The sequence below is a fragment of the Daphnia pulex genome, chromosome 10 (genome assembly GCF_021134715.1).
Source record: "Daphnia pulex isolate KAP4 chromosome 10, ASM2113471v1".
In the NCBI taxonomy this organism is placed as follows: Eukaryota; Metazoa; Arthropoda; class Branchiopoda; order Diplostraca; family Daphniidae; genus Daphnia; species Daphnia pulex.
The window spans coordinates 16,311,085-16,332,439 of NC_060026.1; the positions used below are offsets into that span (position 1 = coordinate 16,311,085).

Genomic DNA, 21,355 nt, shown 5'->3' on the forward strand with positions numbered 1-21,355 from the left:
CGGGAGAAAGAAGTGTCAGCTGCCATGTTATTCGTATTTAGGTTGTCTCCCGCCTAAATCAAATGTACCCTCCCGCCCAATTTAAAAACAAAAGAAAAATATTAAAATTATCGCTACACTCGGCAATTTGTTTGTAAGACTTTTATTCTTAGTCGAAATATGCAAATTTGAGTTAGTTCTGGTTGTGGTGGAGGAGGAAGGGAGAGAAAAAATTTCATGATGGCCGCCGCTTTTCAAACCCTTCCTCCTCGTTTCTTTGTTACAAAGGGGCGTTACCCACTTTCGTCTCAGACTCTTAGTTGGTCACCGAGCCTCAGTTCGAACGCATCGTTTTACTGTCGTCTCTGAGAAATGCTTAAAGTTCTTGATTTTATTTATATTATCTGTTTCTTGGTAGTCTGTGACGTATGACATGGGCAAGAATGAAAATTAATTTTGAAGGAGCATCTAGGTGTATATTTTGCTTCTCCTGATTTGTTGTTGTAACGTCAATTCTTTTTGTTATTCAACTGGTAAGTCGAACTCAACAGTCGAGAATTCTCACCGGCTATAATTCGGTTGGTTTTGTTTTACAGTTGTTTCTGCTTTTGCTTTTGGCGTTCCTATGGAAGTGGCAGTTGGTCACGTCTCGCCATGCTTGATTGGCTCACGGACAAGGTGCTGGACATTCAAGGCACCACACTTTTAGAATAAACCTCAAGAGGCTAAATGGTCGTCCAAGGTAATATGTCAGTCATTCAAATTTCGTTGTCATTTGTGTGATGCAGTTATATTCTTCCAGGTTGGCCAACAACATTTGGAGAGCGAGTTGATAGTTAAGTGGTGGTGTTAAGAGAAGAATGGCCACTTTGTGGCAGCCATTCGAGTTGTCTCCTGTCTTTCTCGACTCCACATCATGGCCATCAGTTGGAGGATCCAGGGCCACTTCCTCGATGAGAGTTGAAGAAAACATACTTTGCTGAAGTATAGTCCCAAGTCTGGAGGCCGTTGTGCAGGTGTACACAGCTACACACCGAATTTCTGAAGGTCAGGACAATTAATTGGGGTTGAATTATGACATTAACTTCTAGTAGAGCTTATCTATAGGGTTTACTGGCTACTTTTTGTTGCTTAATTCTATCCAGTTTAAATCAAAGATTAAAATTCCACACGAATGCTGTTTATTCTGGATGGGATATTGCGTTTAATGCAGTCTGACACCAAAGTATATCACTAATAACAACTTCCGCTAAGATATCCAAGTCCCAATGGGTTACCGTAGGTGAAAATGCTTTATTAGCCTATTTTTATCCTAATCTCTTGTTAGGATATAATACTAGAAAGAAAATGGGTAGACAGCAGTTCGTGATTCTTCCTCTGCCCCGTATTTTCTCAGACGGGCCTCATTCGTTTTTCTTATTGGGTAGAGACGGATGAAGAAGAATTGAATAAGAGTTAACAGGGCACACATTGGTTGGATAGAAAAAACGTTCTCGGATGTCGCAATAACCAACACCCACCGCTTCACTGTTCAAGAGTAGCTCAAAGACGTCCGTTAATTCTGCCAGTTGAATTTGATGGGGAACATTTATCGTAGGATTGACTCCCATTATTACCTTCGCATCCTGTTTGTTTTCTCTTTCCGCGGCGCTTTTCTTTTTCAACAGATTGGCAATTCTTTCGCCGTGCCCTTTCTTGTTGTTCATTGCTTAATCCAGCGCATTTCGCCCGGCATTGTCCAAGCGGTTGACATCCACGTCTGGATGATTGAGGAGTAACTCGATGATTTTCTGATTGATTTCTTTCAAGTCGCCAATCAGCCCCGTGTCGGCTTCGGTTATTTGGTCGATTGTTAGCAATAATCTCATGTATATACTACTCTTCGTAGCGATTACAGTTGAATGTGGCCTTCTCCGCCGGTCCCAGTCAATCACCACTTGACTTGGCAGCTCTTTCGAATAATTGTTTGGCCGCCTTTTTCGATAGTGCCGAACCCGCAGACGTGAATGCCTGCAGACGGGGCAAAAATGTTGAGCTTGTTTCGAATGGAAGATGGGCGATAGTTTTGAGACTCTCCCAAGTTGTTTATTTTTGTTTGATGGAACTTGTTTCTCAAGATCTTCCACGAGTTGGTAAAGGACGAAATAGGTGGCATAGTATTTCAGAGTGGTGCTACAGTCGCGCCAAATTGAATTCGACTATACTTTTTATTTAGAGCGACACCGTTGGGGCAGTGGTGGCCATGCCATACCGTAGTGATGGAACGTCTTGGCTGCAGTCACTTTCGAGTTGCGTCGACTGCTGTGAATGAAACTTGATCGGCGATGATGTCGGCGTGCCATTTTCTTGGGGATTGCAACATTTTCTTGGACAGTGGGTCGTTTCATTTGGTCGTGTCGTGTCAGTTGCTTTGGCCACAGTCTTTTTCCAATAAGGTCATCTGTCCTTTCTTTTATTATCCAACGCCCAGAGGCGAAATACGTAACGTTCAAAGCATCGCAGGTATCCGCTTGAGAGCTGTTTTCTTTTCGTTCTTTTTTCTTTGTCACTCTGAAAAAGTCATTTCATAGTGAAGTTGGTGTTTCTCCTTGGTTTTCTTGAACGCTTCCCCTTTTACTTTTACTTTTTTTTGTGAATTTTAAATGATCAGCTCTTGATTCTCTCCCCTTTTTTGTGTGTGGTGGCCGCCTCGTTCGGAAATGGGGAAACCAGTAAGAAGAATCCGCAAAAAAGCTAATGATCCCGAGCGCTTATTAGTATGCAAAAAAGCTTTTTTTTTTCTCCCCTTGGCTATTTCGTGTTGTTGGCACGCACTCAGACTCAGACATGGAGAAATTTTCGGCTGCTGACGTGATATGCGACCTCTGATTTGTTGTTGTTAAATTCTGATCCGTCCACTGCCCAATCGACCAGACAGTCGGACACGAGACAGCGCCCGGGGGGGAAAGTTGGGGCCTTGACTGCGTGTGAGACGTGCAATCGCCGTTGTTTATTTTAACTGCAAGACTACGACGAGTAAGAAGAAACGTAGAGAAAGAGAAAGAGAAAAGAAAAAGACCAAAAAACAGCATCGTCTGACAGCCGGTCGTGACGCTTGGCGAGATTGGGTTCCCATTCTTGCAGTCCAGCTGTCCAGCACACTGCAAATCAAAACTCGCCAGAAAATCTTAGTGTGAACGTCCCGTCAGCCATTAGACTCTCAGGGATGGAGGTATTTATCGCCAACGTCAACCGTCGGCGATTAAATTTTTGATTAGCCGCAGCATCCGCGCCGTGTCCCCAAAAAGTGGAATGAGAAAATCCACAAATGTAATCTCAACCGACCCAAATAAAAAAGAACTAAAATACAAGTGACACCTCTTTCGTCAGCATGCACAATCCGTAGGAAGGGAAAGAAAGGAAATATGCTGGTAAAAAATCACTTTTAGTGTGTCGATTGTTTTTGCTTTTAAATGTTGGTGATTCTTTTTACGACGTCGGCCGATGAAATCCTCTCGTTGGGATTGTTCTTCAACATTTCCATGATGATGGCCCACATGGGTTGTTGCTGCTCTTCTATGGCTACAATGATATGTTGTGGTTATTGCTAGTTATTGAAATCTATAGATTAAGTAATGGAACATGTATTGGCCTACCTTTCAGATTGACTGGCTTATTATTGACAATGTTGGTTGGGATATAGAATTGTGAGCCGTAGGGGTGACGCCCTTTCAAAAGATAATAGCCGAAAATGAGACCTGCGGAGAAGATGTCACTTTTAACGGTTCCTTCTTGACGTAGGGGAGTCGTCCGATCCAAATTTTCTTTTATTATCAATATTTCAGGGGCAAACCAATCATCTGGCCGTTTGTTGTGCTCTGTCGTCGAGTAACTTCCTCTCTCGTTGCCTGGTTTACTGAGTCCGAAATCGGCCCATTTCATCAAGACTTTTCCTCCAGTCGGATGAATTAAGACATTTTGGGGTTTGAAATCCCAGTAGATGAATCCCTTTTCGTGAATGTGTGCCAATCCCTTGGCCAACTGGAGGCAAACTTCTTTTTCTGGGGGCATTAGTCCGCAGTATTTTTTCGGGTTCGTCTCATCCAAGAATTTTTGATCCAACGATGCCTGGCACAGTTCCAGCGCATAAATTCTGATTGGGTAAAACCAAATTATTTCAGTTATTAAATTGAGCCATCACCTGCATCAATATTCACCTGAAATCACTGTCGCTTTCAACGTGATAAAGCTTGACGACATTTGGATGACAAAGATTTTGCAGAGCCTCTTCTCCTTGGTTGTTTTCAACGTTTTCGATTTGAATTCGCTTGACGGCCACTTTTTTGCCCTTCCATGTTCCTTCGAAAACGAACCCGTAACAGCCCTGCCCTATCAACTTGCATCTGTCTATGGATATACTATTCACCATCTTCTCGACTGTCGCTCCCGGCTGTCGAGACTCGACTGCTTGACTCGCCAACTGATGGCGATCGAGCATTTGCCTTTCCATCGCAATCCGGTCACGCCCCTCTCCAAAAGAATCTCTGTGTCAGCTGATCCGCTGATGGCTTCTTCTTTTTTTTTCGGTGTTGTTTATAGCTTAAATGGATCGACGCAGCACAATATAGATCAGGGTTTGCTCGTGCGGTTGCCTGCGTGTTTATTAACTTGTCAATTAGCTCCCTGCCCCGATTTCATTTCCTCTTTGACTTTTTTCACGCGCGTGTTTTCGTGTTCATTTTTTGGAACCCGAAGAGTTCCATCCCTATTCCCTATATAGTTGGATTGATTTTCTTTTCCACGTTCGTGAAAGGACTTCCTTGCGTTCTGGTTGTCTTTTCGTTCTTGGAAAAGGTTTGGCGCTGCTGCCAGGGGGAAACTCTCTTTCATTCTCTTTTCCTCATTATGTCATTTGATGGCACGAACAAGTCTTGCCCGCGGTCTTGACTATATTTTTAAAAGAGCAATAATCGTAAATCAATTCCGTGCCGGGAATTTCGACGTTGCTCCCCAAGGTTTCCTGTGGTTGATGGCGTTCCATCACAAGTTGTAAATTGTCGACAGCTCAATATCGCCATTCTCAATAGAGTTTTATTGCCAATATTGCCCGAAATTAGTCTTCCACATTGTCGTGTAATAGCCGAACACAGACGGACCTTTTTTGGGTCATGGTTATTAATCCAAAGTCAATCGTCTATCTTTTCGTCAAGATCTTGTGGTCTTCTTTCTGGCTTAATTTCGATCGAAAACTTCTTTCAAGTCTCGCGCAGCAAATTTTGTTTTTCTTTCTGATTGACGTCTAATGCTCTGCTGATGCAGCAGCATTGGTGTACAAATCACTTATAAAAGCCCTGGCGAAATTTGTATTTCTTTTATTAGTCTCAAGTTTTCGTCAAGCGGCAAAGTTGAATTCTTTCTCTCAGGTTTACGATAGTCACTATGTGGTTAGAATTTTTAGTTTTCAGTTGGCATTTAATTATCAGTTGATCTCAAACGGGTATACACTTTTATGGCGATTGCAATGTCTCGGCAGAAATACTTGCGCGGTTTTTGAGAGGCTGCCTAGCTTTTTAGATTTATAGATTTATAGTTTCTTCTTGACATCTATTTTCTCCTCAATATTGGTCTTAATGGCGAAAGGTCTAGGACATTGCGAATACGGCAACCTCTTGTTGACGTAAAGAACGTGAAGAAAAACAAAATCAAAGGGTAAACCAAAGAAGACGGACTCGTTTTAGAGGGCAATGAAATCCCCCGTCAAGGAATTGGTCAACTCTACACCGGCATGCGAGTGAAGACGATCTAATTCCTTTCACCGTGTATATTTTTTTAGATTTCTTTGACAGTGCCAACAAATGTTGTCGTAAATGGCGCGCCATAATACCGTACACCACCACCACCACCAGAATTCCAAAAGTAAGAAAATGGGAGTTTGACTACAGAGAAAGTTCTTCCTGTAGCAACCAACCAGAAAAGTGGGTAAATTGACCATCAGTGCCTCTGTCTGTCAGAATGTTTGTTGGAGATTCCTGGCCTACGATCTGCAACCAAACTGAATCTCCCGCTTTGAGTTGGATCGTCGACTGGAACGAAAGAGTTTCCCATTCATTGCCTGTATTGGAATCACAGTTTGCTCTCCCGAAGTGAACGCCATTCACCATCAACCCCACATCGAGAAAACCACGTCCAGGAGCTATTACGCCAACTCCGCTGAAGACAAAGAAATAGACTCCTTTGCGTGGTGCTTTGAATTTGCCTGTGTTTATATCCATGGCTCCGCCGACGTTGAGTGTCTCGAGTTCGAATGGAATTGCAACTCCCAAGGTCGAGAAATCACTTCTTTTCTGAGCGTAGAAATAGGTGGGGAGGGATTTCACGTCCGTATATCCGATCCATTTTTGCAAAGCTGCTTTGTTGCGTGAACAAAATTTCATTTACACGAAATTGTTGATTATTCTAATAATTTTTAATTTTTTTTTTTAGATAAAATGCACCTGGATCGTTTGATGGTTTAGTAAAATCGCAATAGACGTTTACGATTTTGTTGCTTTCCATGATGGAAAACAATCCGCTTTTCTTGTGGCCAATTTGCTGGAGGTCGCCGCATGAGCCGGGCATTCTGCCGATGGATGAGGCGGCCGTACTCACTGCCAAATAGTTTTTATGGTTAGTTGAAGGTAAAAAAAAAATATATATCTTTTTAAATGGAATAGGCCTACTTGTCAATTCTTCGATCTTGGACTTTGAACTTTGTGCATCTTGTTTAACGACTGTAAACAAATGGTTAATTTTTTAAAAATGGCGATTCAAACTATATGATGACGTTATTCGCTATTTTACCGTTCAGTTCATTTTTTAAAGTTTCAATCCCGGCCAGGGCTTCGTTCAATTGGCGTTGTGTATCTGCAAAATGACTCATTGCAGTATCAATTAAATTGACGTATTTTTGCTATAACGTAGGCTATTGATTAAACATATTTTTTAAAATCTAAATTTACCTCTCCAATCCCTCAGGCTTATTGTTAGGATTACAATGTGTCGCCCCAAGAGCGTTGATGTAGGGTAATCGTGATAGGCCATGTCGTGTTCAGAGGTTGGGGAGTTTAGGGTCGGGGGCGTTGCATGATAGTAAAAATTGAAGGGAGAGGATTGGAAGCCATTGGTGCTGGACGGCAGCTGGACGGAGGCAAAAGAGGTCATCAAACCAGACAGGGCCAAAATACACTATAGAATCCGTCAACACGTACACAGAATTTATCAAAGGTTATAGTTATTAAAGACAAATAATGGCTTATATATTGCTATTCAAGTAGGTTGCACAATAAATTTAAAGAATTCTTTACCTTTATTAAGTTGGTCATAGTTGCGATCGAGATTGATTTAGATTATCGAACTACTTGCTTACTGAACCGTCGTCGAGCGTGTGAAATTCAGGAGTCTGTCCCGTCTTTTATAGGTCCGACTCTTCTTTGACTTGTTTGGAAGATCTTGCAAATGTGTCGTCTTTTTTTAGATATTCCCTTGTTTCCTTTAGGGACATCAGAGTACAAATAAGGTGTCAGAAGCTTATAACAGGTTGTGTCAAGTACTGAAACAAAGCGGGAGTAGTCGTGAGTTCATTGACCACCCCCCCCCCTTTTTTTCGTACGTGTTCGAGACATGCAAATGAAAAGAATCAAGGACGAAATGTCTTGCAAAGTCTTCGTCTTCGATCTATTCCATTAGAATAGATAATGATATTAGAACCAGTTAAAATAAATTTATGGATCCAAAATCTGACCAAAAGAGAATCTTGATTGGCCGCCAAATTTTTTGTAAATTATAATTGATTTTTAACAGTTTCCAATCAGCGAAAAAGGATATTCTGTTACAAACTCAGTACCCAATCCGACATTCTTTCAATCACTAGTGGCTTTATATTTAGACAATTTTTATTTTCAGGCAATTCTATTCTAGACTGTAAAATAACTATAACGCATAAAAACAAATTAATTTCGATTCTTTAGTTAACTTGATGATTCGTGCATTCTCCATTTGAGTCTTATTCCCTTTACGTTTCCATTTGCTTTAGACCTGTTAATCAACTCATTTTAGTTGAGTTGACATTTGGACAACTTCTTTCACTTTCGACCTGCTCAGAACTTTGTCTTTTATCCATGGAAGGAGATGATCTATGTAAGGTAAATAAAGCCTTCTATTCTTTGGTACAAAGCTGATCAGTTTCTAACAGACCCGTGTCAAGGTGACTGTGAAAAATGAACTGATTACAAATTCAAATCTCGTGTAAAGTCACAAAGTCTCTGTAGAATCTAGAAGAAAACCGAAAGTGGCGATTCTCCAAGTATGGACTTGAGTGAACCAGTTCAGTTCATCCGAGTTCATCTGGTACGAAGCTGATGCTATCAACGTTGGTATGTTTTTCTGTAATCCACTGCTGGTTGTAATATTTGCCAGTTTCCAGTAATTGTTTCATTGATTTTCAATTCCAAGTTGAAGACGACAAGAAGTTGGTCGATGGCTTCCTCACAGCACATGTGAGGCCCAGTGGTTGGCTCTAGTGGCCGTCGTTATTGAGGTTCGTTTTTGTTTTAATTGTTCTTTAATGAAATTTGATTTGTCTCAAGAGCAGGTTGAGAAAGGTCCAGCATTTGGTTTGCGTCGAGGAGAAATTATACGTCAGGATGAACTTTTCTAATAAATTGACGCTGACAATTCCGAGCTGCCCGGCGCCATTCTGCAGAGACAGACGTCATCCGCCAGCAGTTTGCCTATCAACTGCGGCGACAGCAGCGAACACGAATGGCCCGACAGCATTAAACAATTCCAGTTTCCTTTTATTAATTATACTTTCGTTTTAATTGTCGACTCTGTTTCTATTTTTCAGCTTCTTCGCCCGTCCCGACCCAACCGATGGAAGGGGAGAATCCATCGCTGGAACAACCAGACCAGCAACAAACAACGGAGCTGTTGCAGACGAGCCGGAGCTATTCGAGTCTGAACGGAATCGTTATGAAATGATCAACGTCGAAAGTGAGGAAGAGCGCCATCCAGCAGCAGACGCAAACGCTCAAGGCTAGCGAGGTGGTCCCCAGCCAATAGCCGGGCAAGAAATCTCGCCACGTCCTGAAAGAAGGGTTGGATTATTTAAAAATCTCAAACTGGACGGATTTGATTTGCGGGGGTCGGGGCAATTTAAATCACAGGCTGAAGTCACCTGTGTTGATGATTTCCAAATTAGGTTTTAAACGACAGTCATATTTTTTCAGATGATGCTAGTGTAATCGACATTCCAATCGGCCCCTCCTTCTTATACCCTCCTGTTTACACATAATCAAATGCATTTTTCTTTTTTTTTTTTAAAATCTGATTATTATTTTTGAGAGAATTTGACTTGGGGCAGAGTTGACTGTGTACTTGTGCAGCCTTCCCCTCATGACCCGTCAGACGAAAAGAAATGAAAACAAGAAATTCTATTGATGATGATTTCCATTGTTTCTGTACACACATTTGACTTCCCACTATTTGCTTTTGCAACCCCATTCAACGACGATAAGAACCGCGCCGTTGCTTTTTTTCTTTTGCGTGTTCATTCTGTTTAATTTCGTGTTTCCTTTCCCGTCAACAACGAAAAATATCTCCGTCCTTTTTGCGACGTCCCACATTCCATCACACACACACCAGATTTTAAAAGAAAAGTCACAAAAAAATATTTGACCGTGTGCGCGTAGTGAGTATTTGTGTGCATCATGTAGCCCATCCCAGCAGAAAAGAGGAAATAAAAAGTTGTTGGCATTTTATGGTGTTTATATAATAATATTGTCGTCACCTCGTCAGTGTCAAATTGAAAAATTGTTTGATCGGGAAATATCAATCTCTTTGTGGGCGAACAAATAAACAAAATATTCAAAAAAATATGAACAGTGCTTACTTATGTCAAGCACAAGATAAAGATGTATAACACGATTGGTTTTCACGTACTATTTTTTATTGCTAGAAACAAGAAGTATGGGCTTGAGCGCATTTATTGAAATCATTTAGTACAGAGATGTTTTCAATTGATTTTGGAAACCAACGAGACGAATCTAGTTTGAATTAGGGCATTCCCCCGCTCAAAAGAGTTTCACATTTTTACCGGTAGGTGACGACTGCTGCTGTCCGGCCTGTCCTTGTCTTCGATCAAAACATCGTCTGCTACTCTTCCTTTCTGTGCTTTCTCTTTCTGGTTCCGTTCGCATGCTGTTTCGTAAAACCGAACACACCGACTCGGCGTTACAAATTGTTATTTGCTAATAACATTTTTTATAAATTCGTGAATAGGCCTACCAAATAGCAAAAGGTGCACTGTGATACAAAATCAATTGTTGCTTGAATTTCGGGACCTGGTTCAACATACTTTGAGTAAGTGAGATAAAATAAACCCTTTTTTCCAGCCCACCATTATACATTAACTGATTGCCTTTGATTATTCCATTTTGATGCACCATAGACTAGATGGAGAAAAAGTTTGGAGATCACACTTGGAACAACAGGGAATATAAGATAGACGATTTCCACTTTCAGCTTTCCAATTTTGTTGAGCAACATTACTCTCTTTGCCTGCGCCCAGTCTGATCAGTTCAACCACAGACCTCCAGGTAGTAGTTTCATTCTGGTTTCAAGTCAATTTATTTCACTATTTATTGAGTCTGAGTGATGAGTGGGATGTTGGAAATGCAGTCGTGCAATTCCCGCTCTTGTGCTGACTCTACATCGCTGCATTTTGTGTTAGTTTTGTCCTGTTTGACATTGGTGTCTCCATTGTCTCACTTCACTTTTAGGTTGTACTCCGGATTTTGAAGCCCTCATCAGATTCAATTCTTTGCTGCCACTTCAAAGGTTGCGGTTTCCACCGTAACGATTTCTAATTTAAGATAATCTGAAAATTGATTGATTTGAGGTAATACTTGCTGTCGCTGCAATCTTACATGGGAATTTTTTACTTTTAAATAAGTCTCCATTCTACTTTCAGGTGAATCCTTCGCCGCTGTTTAATAGCCTTTATCCATTCTTGAAACTGAAGAGAGATTGCGGAAATTCAAGACGCATCAATAAATTATTTAGTTGTAGATAAATTACAAGTGCATATCTGGGCTCCCTTCTTTTCTGTGGCCCCGTTTCCCTAACTAACCACTAACCAACGCCCGCCGGTGGTCACTCACCCGCTGTGAAACCAGGAGGAGGGGAGGGCTCTGGTCGAACGGGGACTTGGAAGGCGCATGATCCGATGAAAACTTTTGGAGGGTCATGAGTCTAACCCGGAAGCCTAGTATGACTACATCTCCCCGGTAAAACTTGCCTCGTACTTCTCTCTTCTTCTCGGTCCAGATAAATATCTCTGGGGGCCGTAGACATGTCCTATAACAGCATGTGCGAGTTAAAACAATGCAACCCACTACCCAATGAAACAAATAGCCATGGTATATTTTTTGTGGAAATCTCCGTCAGTCAAGTTACAAAGACGATGCAGATTTCCGCAAAATTAAACCATCGCTTTTTGTCTCATTGCCGCAGCGGTGGTGGCGGGTTGCGTTTAAACTCGTGCAGTAGTAAACCGTCTTGAACCGGACGCTCTGTCTATTGAATTTTTTGAACATTTTAAAAGAAAAATAAAACTTGGTTCATATAGTGTATTTTTATTTATTTATTACAGATATTATATGGTTAAGGTTTAACATTGGTTTGTAGGGTTAAGGGTTGGTAGGTGAATGTTTTCGGGGTTTGAAGGATTTGGAAGGTATATGTTTGTGGGGTTTGGAGATTAATTGGTAGGGATACATTTGTAGGGTTATAGATTAACTGAATTTTTATCCACACTTGAAATATCCCCCCTCCAACATCCACCACTTCACTTTCCCAACCCCAAAAACATGTTTATTATTTGTTTGACATGAACATCCCATATTTGTTTTTGTTACTTCTGAACTTATAAACGGTAAACTGCAATAGTCACGATGACAATTTAACAAAATATGATGCAACTTCGGTAACACAACATCAGAACGGCCAATTGAACTTGATGTAGAAAGATCTTTCACCAGCATAGGCTTCAACAACGTGCCACATCGGACAGCAACAACGCGAACATAAAACACTGAACCTATAACCAAAATGAAATGAATTAATCCAGAGGAATAAATGTCACTTTACGTTACTTACAAGAGTTAAAGCCCTCAGCTGGCTGCATCAAATCCATGTGTACGTTGGGCAGCAACAAAGAAGCTCATACTTTTACTAGACTGATAATCCTATTTATTAAAAAAAAACTCAATTACTATCAACTATCAAGGAAACAATGTGTCTTAAATTACAAAAACAAAAATGACATAAGTTAAAGTAAACTATGCAAACACAATCCTTCAGAATAAAAGTTGCAAAAGAACCTACAGCTAGCAAGCATTTACAAGGTAGACAACTGAAAATTCTACAACAAATAAGTTAAGAGATAGTCACCGACTAACTAAGTCTGTAGTCTCACAGTTAGAAAGTTGAACATATTTACCTGAATAGTTCTGAAGCGTTTCTTACAAAATGTACAGCTGGTACAGGAAAAAGAGGAATTTATCCTTGGCATGGTTGTTCAATTTCAAGGAGCTCAATTTCACCTACATGAGGGGAGAAAAGAGTTGCTTTTAAAACAGGAAATCAAATGCGGTTTTGTTTTTCTTCTATTCAGACCTGGAGTGTTACAATTCTGGCTCGGGCATCACTCAATGAAGGGAAAGAATGGAGGTAAACACTAGTTGTGATTGAATGATTTTCAATCTTTTCGTTGATATCCAACTCTTACAGCACTCTGTGCAGAACTCTACAAACAAATAATGGTTAAAGCTTTATTAATTAAAATATCTATTATACTGCAGGGTTCTCACTTTTCAATGCTTGGCATTGTCTCTCAATAGCGGGTGGTGTAAAGTGAAGAAAGTTGGGGATCTTCATCAACTCTGCATTGGCAAATTTACCGGGTGGTGTTGCCCCCGGAACAACCCAGCCCTGATGCAAGGGCAGCAGGACACTTGCTGGATGAAAAGACCTCTGGCAACTGGCCTGACTGAGGGCCAATCTTGATCAAAAGCGCGTTATGTTGGAACGCGAACTGCTGCTCTCTTGTATACTTTACGTCCGTAAGATCTCATATTCAACGACTTGTTTGCAACTCAGATCCAGCGAACGGAATTCGTCATCTCCTAAATTTTAACAGAAAGCCGGTTACAGCACATGCCATTCACGTGTAAATAATCTAATGATAGTAAGCGCCATTTTAAAAAGATGAAAGTTAAGTTACCATACACTTTTTGAATTTCTTCATTTTTGTTTCTTCATTTTGGCGAAATGATGTGGGACAATTAGAAATGGGTCTAGTTGACACAAACTGCTGAAATTAAGGAAAACACGTAGGTTAACAATTTCAGACATTTATTTTTGACTCTTTTTCAGCAGACTAAAATACATGTTTCATCGCCACCTATGATTCGCATTTACAACTGCGGCGGATTAAAAGTACCCGACAATAGAACTCCAATGCCCGACCAGGTAGAACCGGTAGAACTCAAAATTATTGGAGTTCTACTGTCGGGCGTGAAACCATTATTTGTTGGTTGAGTTCTGCACAGAGTCATTACCCAGCATCCATACACAGTACTTGTGCCAAAATTGCTTGCCTAATTAACTGCTCTACAAAAGGACAGGTCACTCTTTTTAATTCGTAAAAGTTACTTTTTCCTATCAATCCATCAAGTAGTTCAAGAATTTTGTCGACCCAGTGAGTTTTTTTTCCCACAATTTGAAGGAAAAATGACAAATGTCCATTAAAAACTCATTCGAATACAAAAGAAAAATTGCGACAGTTAGTTCAACCTGGCAAAATGTTTGTGTGGTGGTGGGCTGCAAACCGGATCACAGTGTCAGTCGAAAACCCACAAGGAAAACAAAATAAAATAAAAACATACCCTTGCTTCGGTGGAATGTACGTCTGGCACGCGCTTTCAAAGCAACTGATCCGCATATTCAAACCATTTTTTCAACAGTTCCCGAATCCCGATAGTACTGATACCGACTACATGGGCAGCCGCATGAGGACCGTCAATTTCTATTGTGGTGCGCTATGGTGTAAACCGGAACGTTCCGTCCAGTTCAAAGTAAAACGACGTTTTAAACTTTTCTTCTTGTGAAGACGTCGATGTGCAACATTATAAATAACACTACGATATACTTGAAGATGTGCTACTTCAAATTTTACTCGTTGATGAAACTATTTGAAAAGACGCTGAATCTGTTAGTATTCCAAGTGGCATCAATAAACAATAGAAAAATGATTAATCAGAATCTATCACTAAAAAGTGAAGGCACTTCACGTTTTCATCATCTTCTATACAACCGGAAAGGATACTGGTGGTCGTTGTAAAATAATTGAGAGCCCATCGTCTTTGTACCCTTGTAGCAAACAAAGTGTCGTTAAAAACAAGTTTTAAATAAAATAAATATCTTAGCGGGAAATTACCGGTTGGCAGCTGTTTAATTTACTCACACAACATTATCGATAGGAATGGAGTTTTTCCAGAAGAGCGAAATCTCACACGTCAAATCTTTAACAAGCATTGGAGTTGTATCCGACTTATCCGAAAGATCATTGATTCCATGACGGACTTCGCTCAACTTTATGTGAAGATTTTTCATTTCTTTCTGAATTTATATAGAAAAAAAGAATAAAAATGTAATTTTGAACTATTGAGGAAAATAAATTAGGATAATCATAACTTTTTTTATCGACGGATCATTAACGTCCAAGGTTAAACGGAGCAAAGTAACTATGCTGAACAAATGTCCGATAATTTTTTAAATTTTGCCGACTTAACAAATCAACCAATCGATTTACGTCTTTCACCTATTAAAATTATGCTTCTTAGGCCAAATATTATACCAAGTTTTATTTGAGTTACCGAAACACGGCCGGGAAGGTCAACTTCTTCCAAATTCATGAGATGTTGTATCGCAAAGTAGGCGGCAGACTGTTGAAACATCACTCCACGGCTTGTAGTCGTTGGTATATACTGTACGTAATCCGTTGAACCATCGCTGTAGGTTCCAGGTTCTCAAAATTACGCTGCAAAACAAGTTTCTCAATCTTAAAACCAAAAAGATAAGTTTGAGAACTTAAAACAAAACATAATATAAAAGAAATACCATTTTGAAATTAAGTTCACTCCATTCCTCTACTGTAAAACTTTCAAGTATACGTGATATAATGTCTTTTGAGAGTTAGAAAAGTGTCTCCAGCTATAAAATTGGCCATTTAAAGGTTTAGTAAAAGGTTGCACATTCCAATTTTTTCGTTCTCGGAAAAGTAGGGGTATGTTTTCACATGGAAACTCAAGAGAGAGAAAGGGACATGATGTTTTTCCGAATCAAAACTGTTCATGGAAAATTTCCGGAATGGGCGAGGAAAAGAAATGTCCACAGCCGCAGGCCAAAGCTTACTTTGAACAGTACCAAAATTCATCAGGACTAGAAGTAAATCAGGCACTTCAATAGCACAGAATTGTTGAGTTTTAACCAAGGTTTTAACTGATATTGTTTCTGAAAGAATCTTAAAACACACTTCTGCCACATCTTTGCTTGTTGTCACTGACATTAGAAAGAACAAATATCACATGATAATTTGCAGGTTTTCAGTGATCGTTGTAATTGATTGCCCTAAAACAAAATGAGAAACAATCAGTTAGAGCCACAACATTCATTTTTGTAAATTATACCTTTATTTCTGACCGCAAATAGTTCACCAAATCTGAAGAAGACATCTTTGGAACTTCTTTAATACCTAGATCTTTATCAAGCCAAGAATAGTTTACTTCGTCTAAGGGAATGAATAAAGATGATGAGTAAGATAAAACAATCAATCAATTGAGAATTTACCTTTTGAATAAAAACAATAAACTTGTGTGTCATCAAAAATATCCAGAACTGTAGCATGATTTAATTCTTCCTGTCTACTGCTTTGTGACGAAGCACTCTGAGATGATGATTCAACGAGGATGGAGTCTTTGAGTGGAAATGTGTGTAAGTTTTTTTTGGGCCAAAACAGAAAATAATCCATTATATGTTAACTGACCTGAAAAATTTGGGGTTATGGGCAAAGAATCATTGCTTTCTGACGGTAAACCATTGAGCTCCAGTTCGCGTTTTCTTCTTTCATTCCTTTCTGCCAAGATTTGAAGAACATCTAGTCTCTGATTGATAAATCAACATTTTAAAGCAATGAAATTGTAGTTCATTCGACAAAGAGTACGTTACCTTCATTCTGTTTTCCTCGATTAAATCAGATTAAAACTGTTCAAGATTCCAATCTAAACTGAGACTGCTAATAAACACATGTTTCAAAAATGTGTTTCTTTTTATTAAATCGTCTGACAAATGCAGCACAGTTGCCAGTTTAACAATTTAAAACATTTATTTTCCACTTTTTTTCAGACTTCGTTAATTTTTCTTATTCATTACGTTTTATTCTAATTATTTTACATGATATCATTGTGTTTTTTTTACTGTTAATATTTTTCCTTTTCTTTGTTATTGCTTATTGTTAATAAAATGTTTCGTCGTCAACGCGTCACCCCATACAAACCGATAAAATTTTAGTGCTCGTCAAGCTCAGCAAGAAAAGCTTCCCTTCCCTTCGATTTTAAAGAAATTAAAGAAGGAGGCGATCCAGTTCTTTGAATTGTTCAAATAAATTATTAGCAAATCGGACCATGTAAATTCACAGGACAAAGGAGATCCACCATTTAACTGGGCATTAGTAAACACATCGACTAGTGCAGCTGCAGCCCTTCCAGGAGAAATACTTCAAAAAAGCAGTTTAAAAATTTTCGATTGCAGCGCCATCTACTAAACAGTAAAAAAAGCAATTTTCGAAAGTGGCGCCACCTATTTGAAAACTAAAATAGCTCAGAATTTAACCAAACTAAACTTAAAAGATGCGTCTTAACACGAGGAACAAGAATATCGGGTTTAAAAAATTATCCGACCAGTAGAAGTGCTTTAAAACTCGATTAAAAAATTCGACATCAGCGAAATCAGCGCCACCTGGTGGCAAGTTTTGGAACTAAATTTTATTTTGATCGCATCGTGTTCAGCGTGAAATTCTGATCAAGAATATGTTTGTTTCAAATGATTCTGAGCAGTAGAAGTGCCATTTTCTAAGTATTGAAATCAGCGCCACCTGGTGGCAAGTTTTGGCATTAAAATTTATTTTGATCGCATCGTGTTCAGCGTGAAATTCTGATCAAGAATATGTTTGTTTCAAATGATTCTGAGCAGTAGAAGTGCCATTTTCTAAGTATTGAAATCAGCGCCACCTGGTGGCAAGTTTTGGAACTAAAATTTATTTTGATCGCATCGTGTTCAGCGTGAAATTCTGATCAAGAATATGTTTGTTTCAAATGATTCTGAGCAGTAGAAGTGCCATTTTCTAAGTATTGAAATCAGCGCCACCTGGTGGCAAGTTTCGGAACTAAAATTTATTTTGATCGCATCGTGTTCAGCATGAAATTCTGATCAAGAATATGTTTGTTTCAAATGATTCTGAGCAGTAGAAGTGCCATTTTCTAAGTATTGAAATCAGCGCCACCTGGTGGCAAGTTTTGGAACTAAAATTTATTTTGATCGCATCGTGTTCAGCGTGAAATTCTGATCAAGAATATGTTTGTTTCACATGGTTCTGAGCAGTAGAAGTGCCTTTTTCTAAGTGTTGAAATCAGCGCCACCTGGTGGCAAGTTTTGGAACTATCAGCGCCACCTGGTGGCAAGTTTTGGAACTAAATTTTATTTTGATCGCATCGTGCTCAGCGTGAAATTCTGATCAAGAATATGTTTGTTTCACATGGTTCTGAGCAGTAAATGTGCCTTTTTCTAAGTGTTGAAATCAGCGCCACCTGGTGGCAAGTTTTGGAACTATCAGCGCTACCTGGTGGCAAGTTTTGGAACTAAATTTTATTTTGATCGCATCGTGCTCAGCGTGAAATTCTGATCAAGAATATGTTTGTTTCACATGGTTCTGAGCAGTAGAAGTGCCTTTTTCTAAGTGTTGAAATCAGCGCCACCTGGTGGCAAGTTTTGGAACTAAATTTTATTTTTATCGCATCGTGCTCAGCGTGAAATTCTGATCAAGAATATGTTTGTTTCAAATGATTCTGAGCAGTAGAAGTGCCATTTTCTAAGTATTGAAATCAGCGCCACCTGGTGGCAAGTTTTGGCACTAAAATTTATTTTGATCGCATCGTGTTCAGCGTGAAATTCTGATCAAGAATATGTTTGTTTCAAATGATTCTGAGCAGTAGAAGTGCCTTTTTCTAAGTGTTGAAATCAGCGCCACCTGGTGGCAAGTTTTGGAACTATCAGCGCCACCTGGTGGCAAGTTTTGGAACTAAATTTTATTTTGATCGCATCGTGCTCAGCGTGAAATTCTGATCAAGAATATGTTTGTTTCACATGGTTCTGAGCAGTAGAAGTGCCTTTTTCTAAGTGTTGAAATCAGCGCCACCTGGTGGCAAGTTTTGGAACTAAATTTTATTTTGATCGCATCGTGCTCAGCGTGAAATTCTGATCAAGAATATGTTTGTTTCACATGGTTCTGAGCAGTAGAAGTGCCTTTTTCTAAGTGTTGAAATCAGCGCCACCTGGTGGCAAGTTTTGGAACTAAATTTTATTTTGATCGCATCGTGCTCAGCGTGAAATTCTGATCAAGAATATGTTTGTTTCACATGGTTCTGAGCAGTAGAAGTGCCTTTTTCTAAGTGTTGAAATCAGCGCCACCTGGTGGCAAGTTTTGGAACTATCAGCGCCACCTGGTGGCAAGTTTTGGAACTAAATTTTATTTTGATCGCATCGTGCTCAGCGTGAAATTCTGATCAAGAATATGTTTGTTTCACATGGTTCTGAGAAGTAGAAGTGCCTTTTCTAAGTGTTGAAATCAGCGCCACCTGGTGGCAAGTTTTGGAACTAAATTTTATTTTGATCGCATCGTGCTCAGCGTAAAATTCTGATCAAGAATATGTTTGTTTCACATGGTTCTGAGCAGTAGAAGTGCCTTTTTCTAAGTGTTGAAATCAGCGCCACCTGGTGGCAAGTTTTGGAACTATCAGCGCCACCTGGTGGCAAGTTTTGGAACTAAATTTTATTTTGATCGCATCGTGCTCAGCGTGAAATTCTGATCAAGAATATGTTTGTTTCACATGATTCTGAGCAGTAGAAGTGCCATTTTCTAAGTATTGAAATCAGCGCCACCTGGTGGCAAGTTTTGGCACTAAAATTTATTTTAATCGCATCGTTTTCAGCGTGAAATTCTGATCAAGAATATGTTTGTTTCAAATGATTCTGAGCAGTAGAAGTGCCATTTTCTAAATATTGAAATCAGCGCCACCTGGTGGCAAGTTTTGGCATTAAAATTTATTTTGATCGCATCGTGTTCAGCGTGAAATTCTGATCAAGAATATGTTTGTTTCAAATGATTCTGAGCAGTAGAAGTGCCATTTTCTAAGTATTGAAATCAGCGCCACCTGGTGGCAAGTTTTGGAACTAAAATTTATTTTGATCGCATCGTGTTCAGCGTGAAATTCTGATCAAGAATATGTTTGTTTCAAATGATTCTGAGCAGTAGAAGTGCCATTTTCTAAGTATTGAAATCAGCGCCACCTGGTGGCAAGTTTCGGAACTAAAATTTATTTTGATCGCATCGTGTTCAGCATGAAATTCTGATCAAGAATATGTTTGTTTCAAATGATTCTGAGCAGTAGAAGTGCCATTTTCTAAGTATTGAAATCAGCGCCACCTGGTGGCAAGTTTTGGAACTAAAATTTATTTTGATCGCATCGTGTTCAGCGTGAAATTCTGATCAAGAATATGTTTGTTTCACATGGTTCTGAGCAGTAGAAGTGCCTTTTTCTAAGTGTTGAAATCAGCGCCACCTGGTGGCAAGTTTTGGAACTATCAGCGCCACCTGGTGGCAAGTTTTGGAACTAAATTTTATTTTGATCGCATCGTGCTCAGCGTGAAATTCTGATCAAGAATATGTTTGTTTCACATGGTTCTGAGCAGTAAAAGTGCCTTTTTCTAAGTGTTGAAATCAGCGCCACCTGGTGGCAAGTTTTGGAACTATCAGCGCTACCTGGTGGCAAGTTTTGGAACTAAATTTTATTTTGATCGCATCGTGCTCAGCGTGAAATTCTGATCAAGAATATGTTTGTTTCACATGGTTCTGAGCAGTAGAAGTGCCTTTTTCTAAGTGTTGAAATCAGCGCCACCTGGTGGCAAGTTTTGGAACTAAATTTTATTTTTATCGCATCGTGCTCAGCGTGAAATTCTGATCAAGAATATGTTTGTTTCAAATGATTCTGAGCAGTAGAAGTGCCATTTTCTAAGTATTGAAATCAGCGCCACCTGGTGGCAAGTTTTGGCACTAAAATTTATTTTGATCGCATCGTGTTCAGCGTGAAATTCTGATCAAGAATATGTTTGTTTCAAATGATTCTGAGCAGTAGAAGTGCCTTTTTCTAAGTGTTGAAATCAGCGCCACCTGGTGGCAAGTTTTGGAACTATCAGCGCCACCTGGTGGCAAGTTTTGGAACTAAATTTTATTTTGATCGCATCGTGCTCAGCGTGAAATTCTGATCAAGAATATGTTTGTTTCACATGGTTCTGAGCAGTAGAAGTGCCTTTTTCTAAGTGTTGAAATCAGCGCCACCTGGTGGCAAGTTTTGGAACTAAATTTTATTTTGATCGCATCGTGCTCAGCGTGAAATTCTGATCAAGAATATGTTTGTTTCACATGGTTCTGAGCAGTAGAAGTGCCTTTTTCTAAGTGTTGAAATCAGCGCCACCTGGTGGCAAGTTTTGGAACTAAATTTTATTTTGATCGCATCGTGCTCAGCGTGAAATTCTGATCAAGAATATGTTTGTTTCACATGGTTCTGAGCAGTAGAAGTGCCTTTTTCTAAGTGTTGAAATCAGCGCCACCTGGTGGCAAGTTTTGGAACTATCAGCGCCACCTGGTGGCAAGTTTTGGAACTAAATTTTATTTTGATCGCATCGTGCTCAGCGTGAAATTCTGATCAAGAATATGTTTGTTTCACATGGTTCTGAGAAGTAGAAGTGCCTTTTCTAAGTGTTGAAATCAGCGCCACCTGGTGGCAAGTTTTGGAACTAAATTTTATTTTGATCGCATCGTGCTCAGCGTAAAATTCTGATCAAGAATATGTTTGTTTCACATGGTTCTGAGCAGTAGAAGTGCCTTTTTCTAAGTGTTGAAATCAGCGCCACCTGGTGGCAAGTTTTGGAACTATCAGCGCCACCTGGTGGCAAGTTTTGGAAC

At 39.6% G+C, this 21,355-nt stretch overlaps 2 protein-coding genes, 3 long non-coding RNA genes and 1 pseudogene across 9 annotated transcripts; 2 read left to right on the forward strand and 4 right to left on the reverse strand.

Moving 5' to 3' along the window:
• Positions 1-290: 290 nt before the first annotated feature.
• On the forward strand, positions 291-9,727 carry LOC124206327. Of its 4 annotated transcripts, none has more exons than XR_006879680.1 (7): positions 291-512; positions 576-721; positions 782-1,026; positions 6,442-6,635; positions 8,030-8,133; positions 8,189-8,369; positions 8,449-9,727. It is a non-coding gene; the product is annotated as an uncharacterized LOC124206327 (long non-coding RNA). The 4 variants fall into 4 exon arrangements; XR_006879682.1 differs by having other exon boundaries at positions 6,442-6,624; XR_006879681.1 differs by having other exon boundaries at positions 311-451; positions 8,030-8,138.
• On the reverse strand, positions 3,256-4,448 carry LOC124206326 (serine/threonine-protein kinase/endoribonuclease ire-1-like). Its single transcript, XM_046604070.1, has 3 exons — positions 4,176-4,448; positions 3,615-4,111; positions 3,256-3,540 (listed from the first exon to the last, which is right to left on the reverse strand). Exons 1-3 carry the CDS (start codon positions 4,385-4,387, stop codon positions 3,428-3,430), a joined length of 822 nt encoding a protein of 273 aa, XP_046460026.1. The 5' UTR covers positions 4,388-4,448; the 3' UTR covers positions 3,256-3,427.
• Positions 5,765-7,438, reverse strand: LOC124206325 (caprin-2-like). Of its 2 annotated transcripts, none has more exons than XM_046604068.1 (6): positions 7,302-7,438; positions 6,957-7,182; positions 6,799-6,861; positions 6,678-6,728; positions 6,453-6,605; positions 5,765-6,364 (listed from the first exon to the last, which is right to left on the reverse strand). In XM_046604068.1, the coding sequence occupies exons 1-6, from the start codon at positions 7,317-7,319 to the stop codon at positions 5,895-5,897; spliced, it is 981 nt and encodes a 326-aa protein (XP_046460024.1). In that variant the 5' UTR covers positions 7,320-7,438; the 3' UTR covers positions 5,765-5,894. The 2 variants fall into 2 exon arrangements, with proteins under 2 accessions (XP_046460024.1, XP_046460023.1); XM_046604067.1 differs by having other exon boundaries at positions 5,765-6,367.
• Positions 9,728-10,152: 425 nt separating the features above from the next.
• Positions 10,153-11,167, forward strand: LOC124204202. The gene is made up of 4 exons (XR_006878781.1): positions 10,153-10,356; positions 10,445-10,592; positions 10,776-10,894; positions 10,967-11,167. It is a non-coding gene; the product is annotated as an uncharacterized LOC124204202 (long non-coding RNA).
• Positions 11,168-12,033: 866 nt separating this feature from the next.
• Positions 12,034-13,410, reverse strand: LOC124204306 (annotated as a pseudogene).
• A 1,080-nt stretch (positions 13,411-14,490) lies between these two features.
• Positions 14,491-16,406, reverse strand: LOC124204307. Its single transcript, XR_006878830.1, has 8 exons — positions 16,285-16,406; positions 16,103-16,220; positions 15,907-16,032; positions 15,747-15,847; positions 15,178-15,687; positions 14,934-15,118; positions 14,752-14,878; positions 14,491-14,676 (listed from the first exon to the last, which is right to left on the reverse strand). It is a non-coding gene; the product is annotated as an uncharacterized LOC124204307 (long non-coding RNA).
• Positions 16,407-21,355: the final 4,949 nt, after the last annotated feature.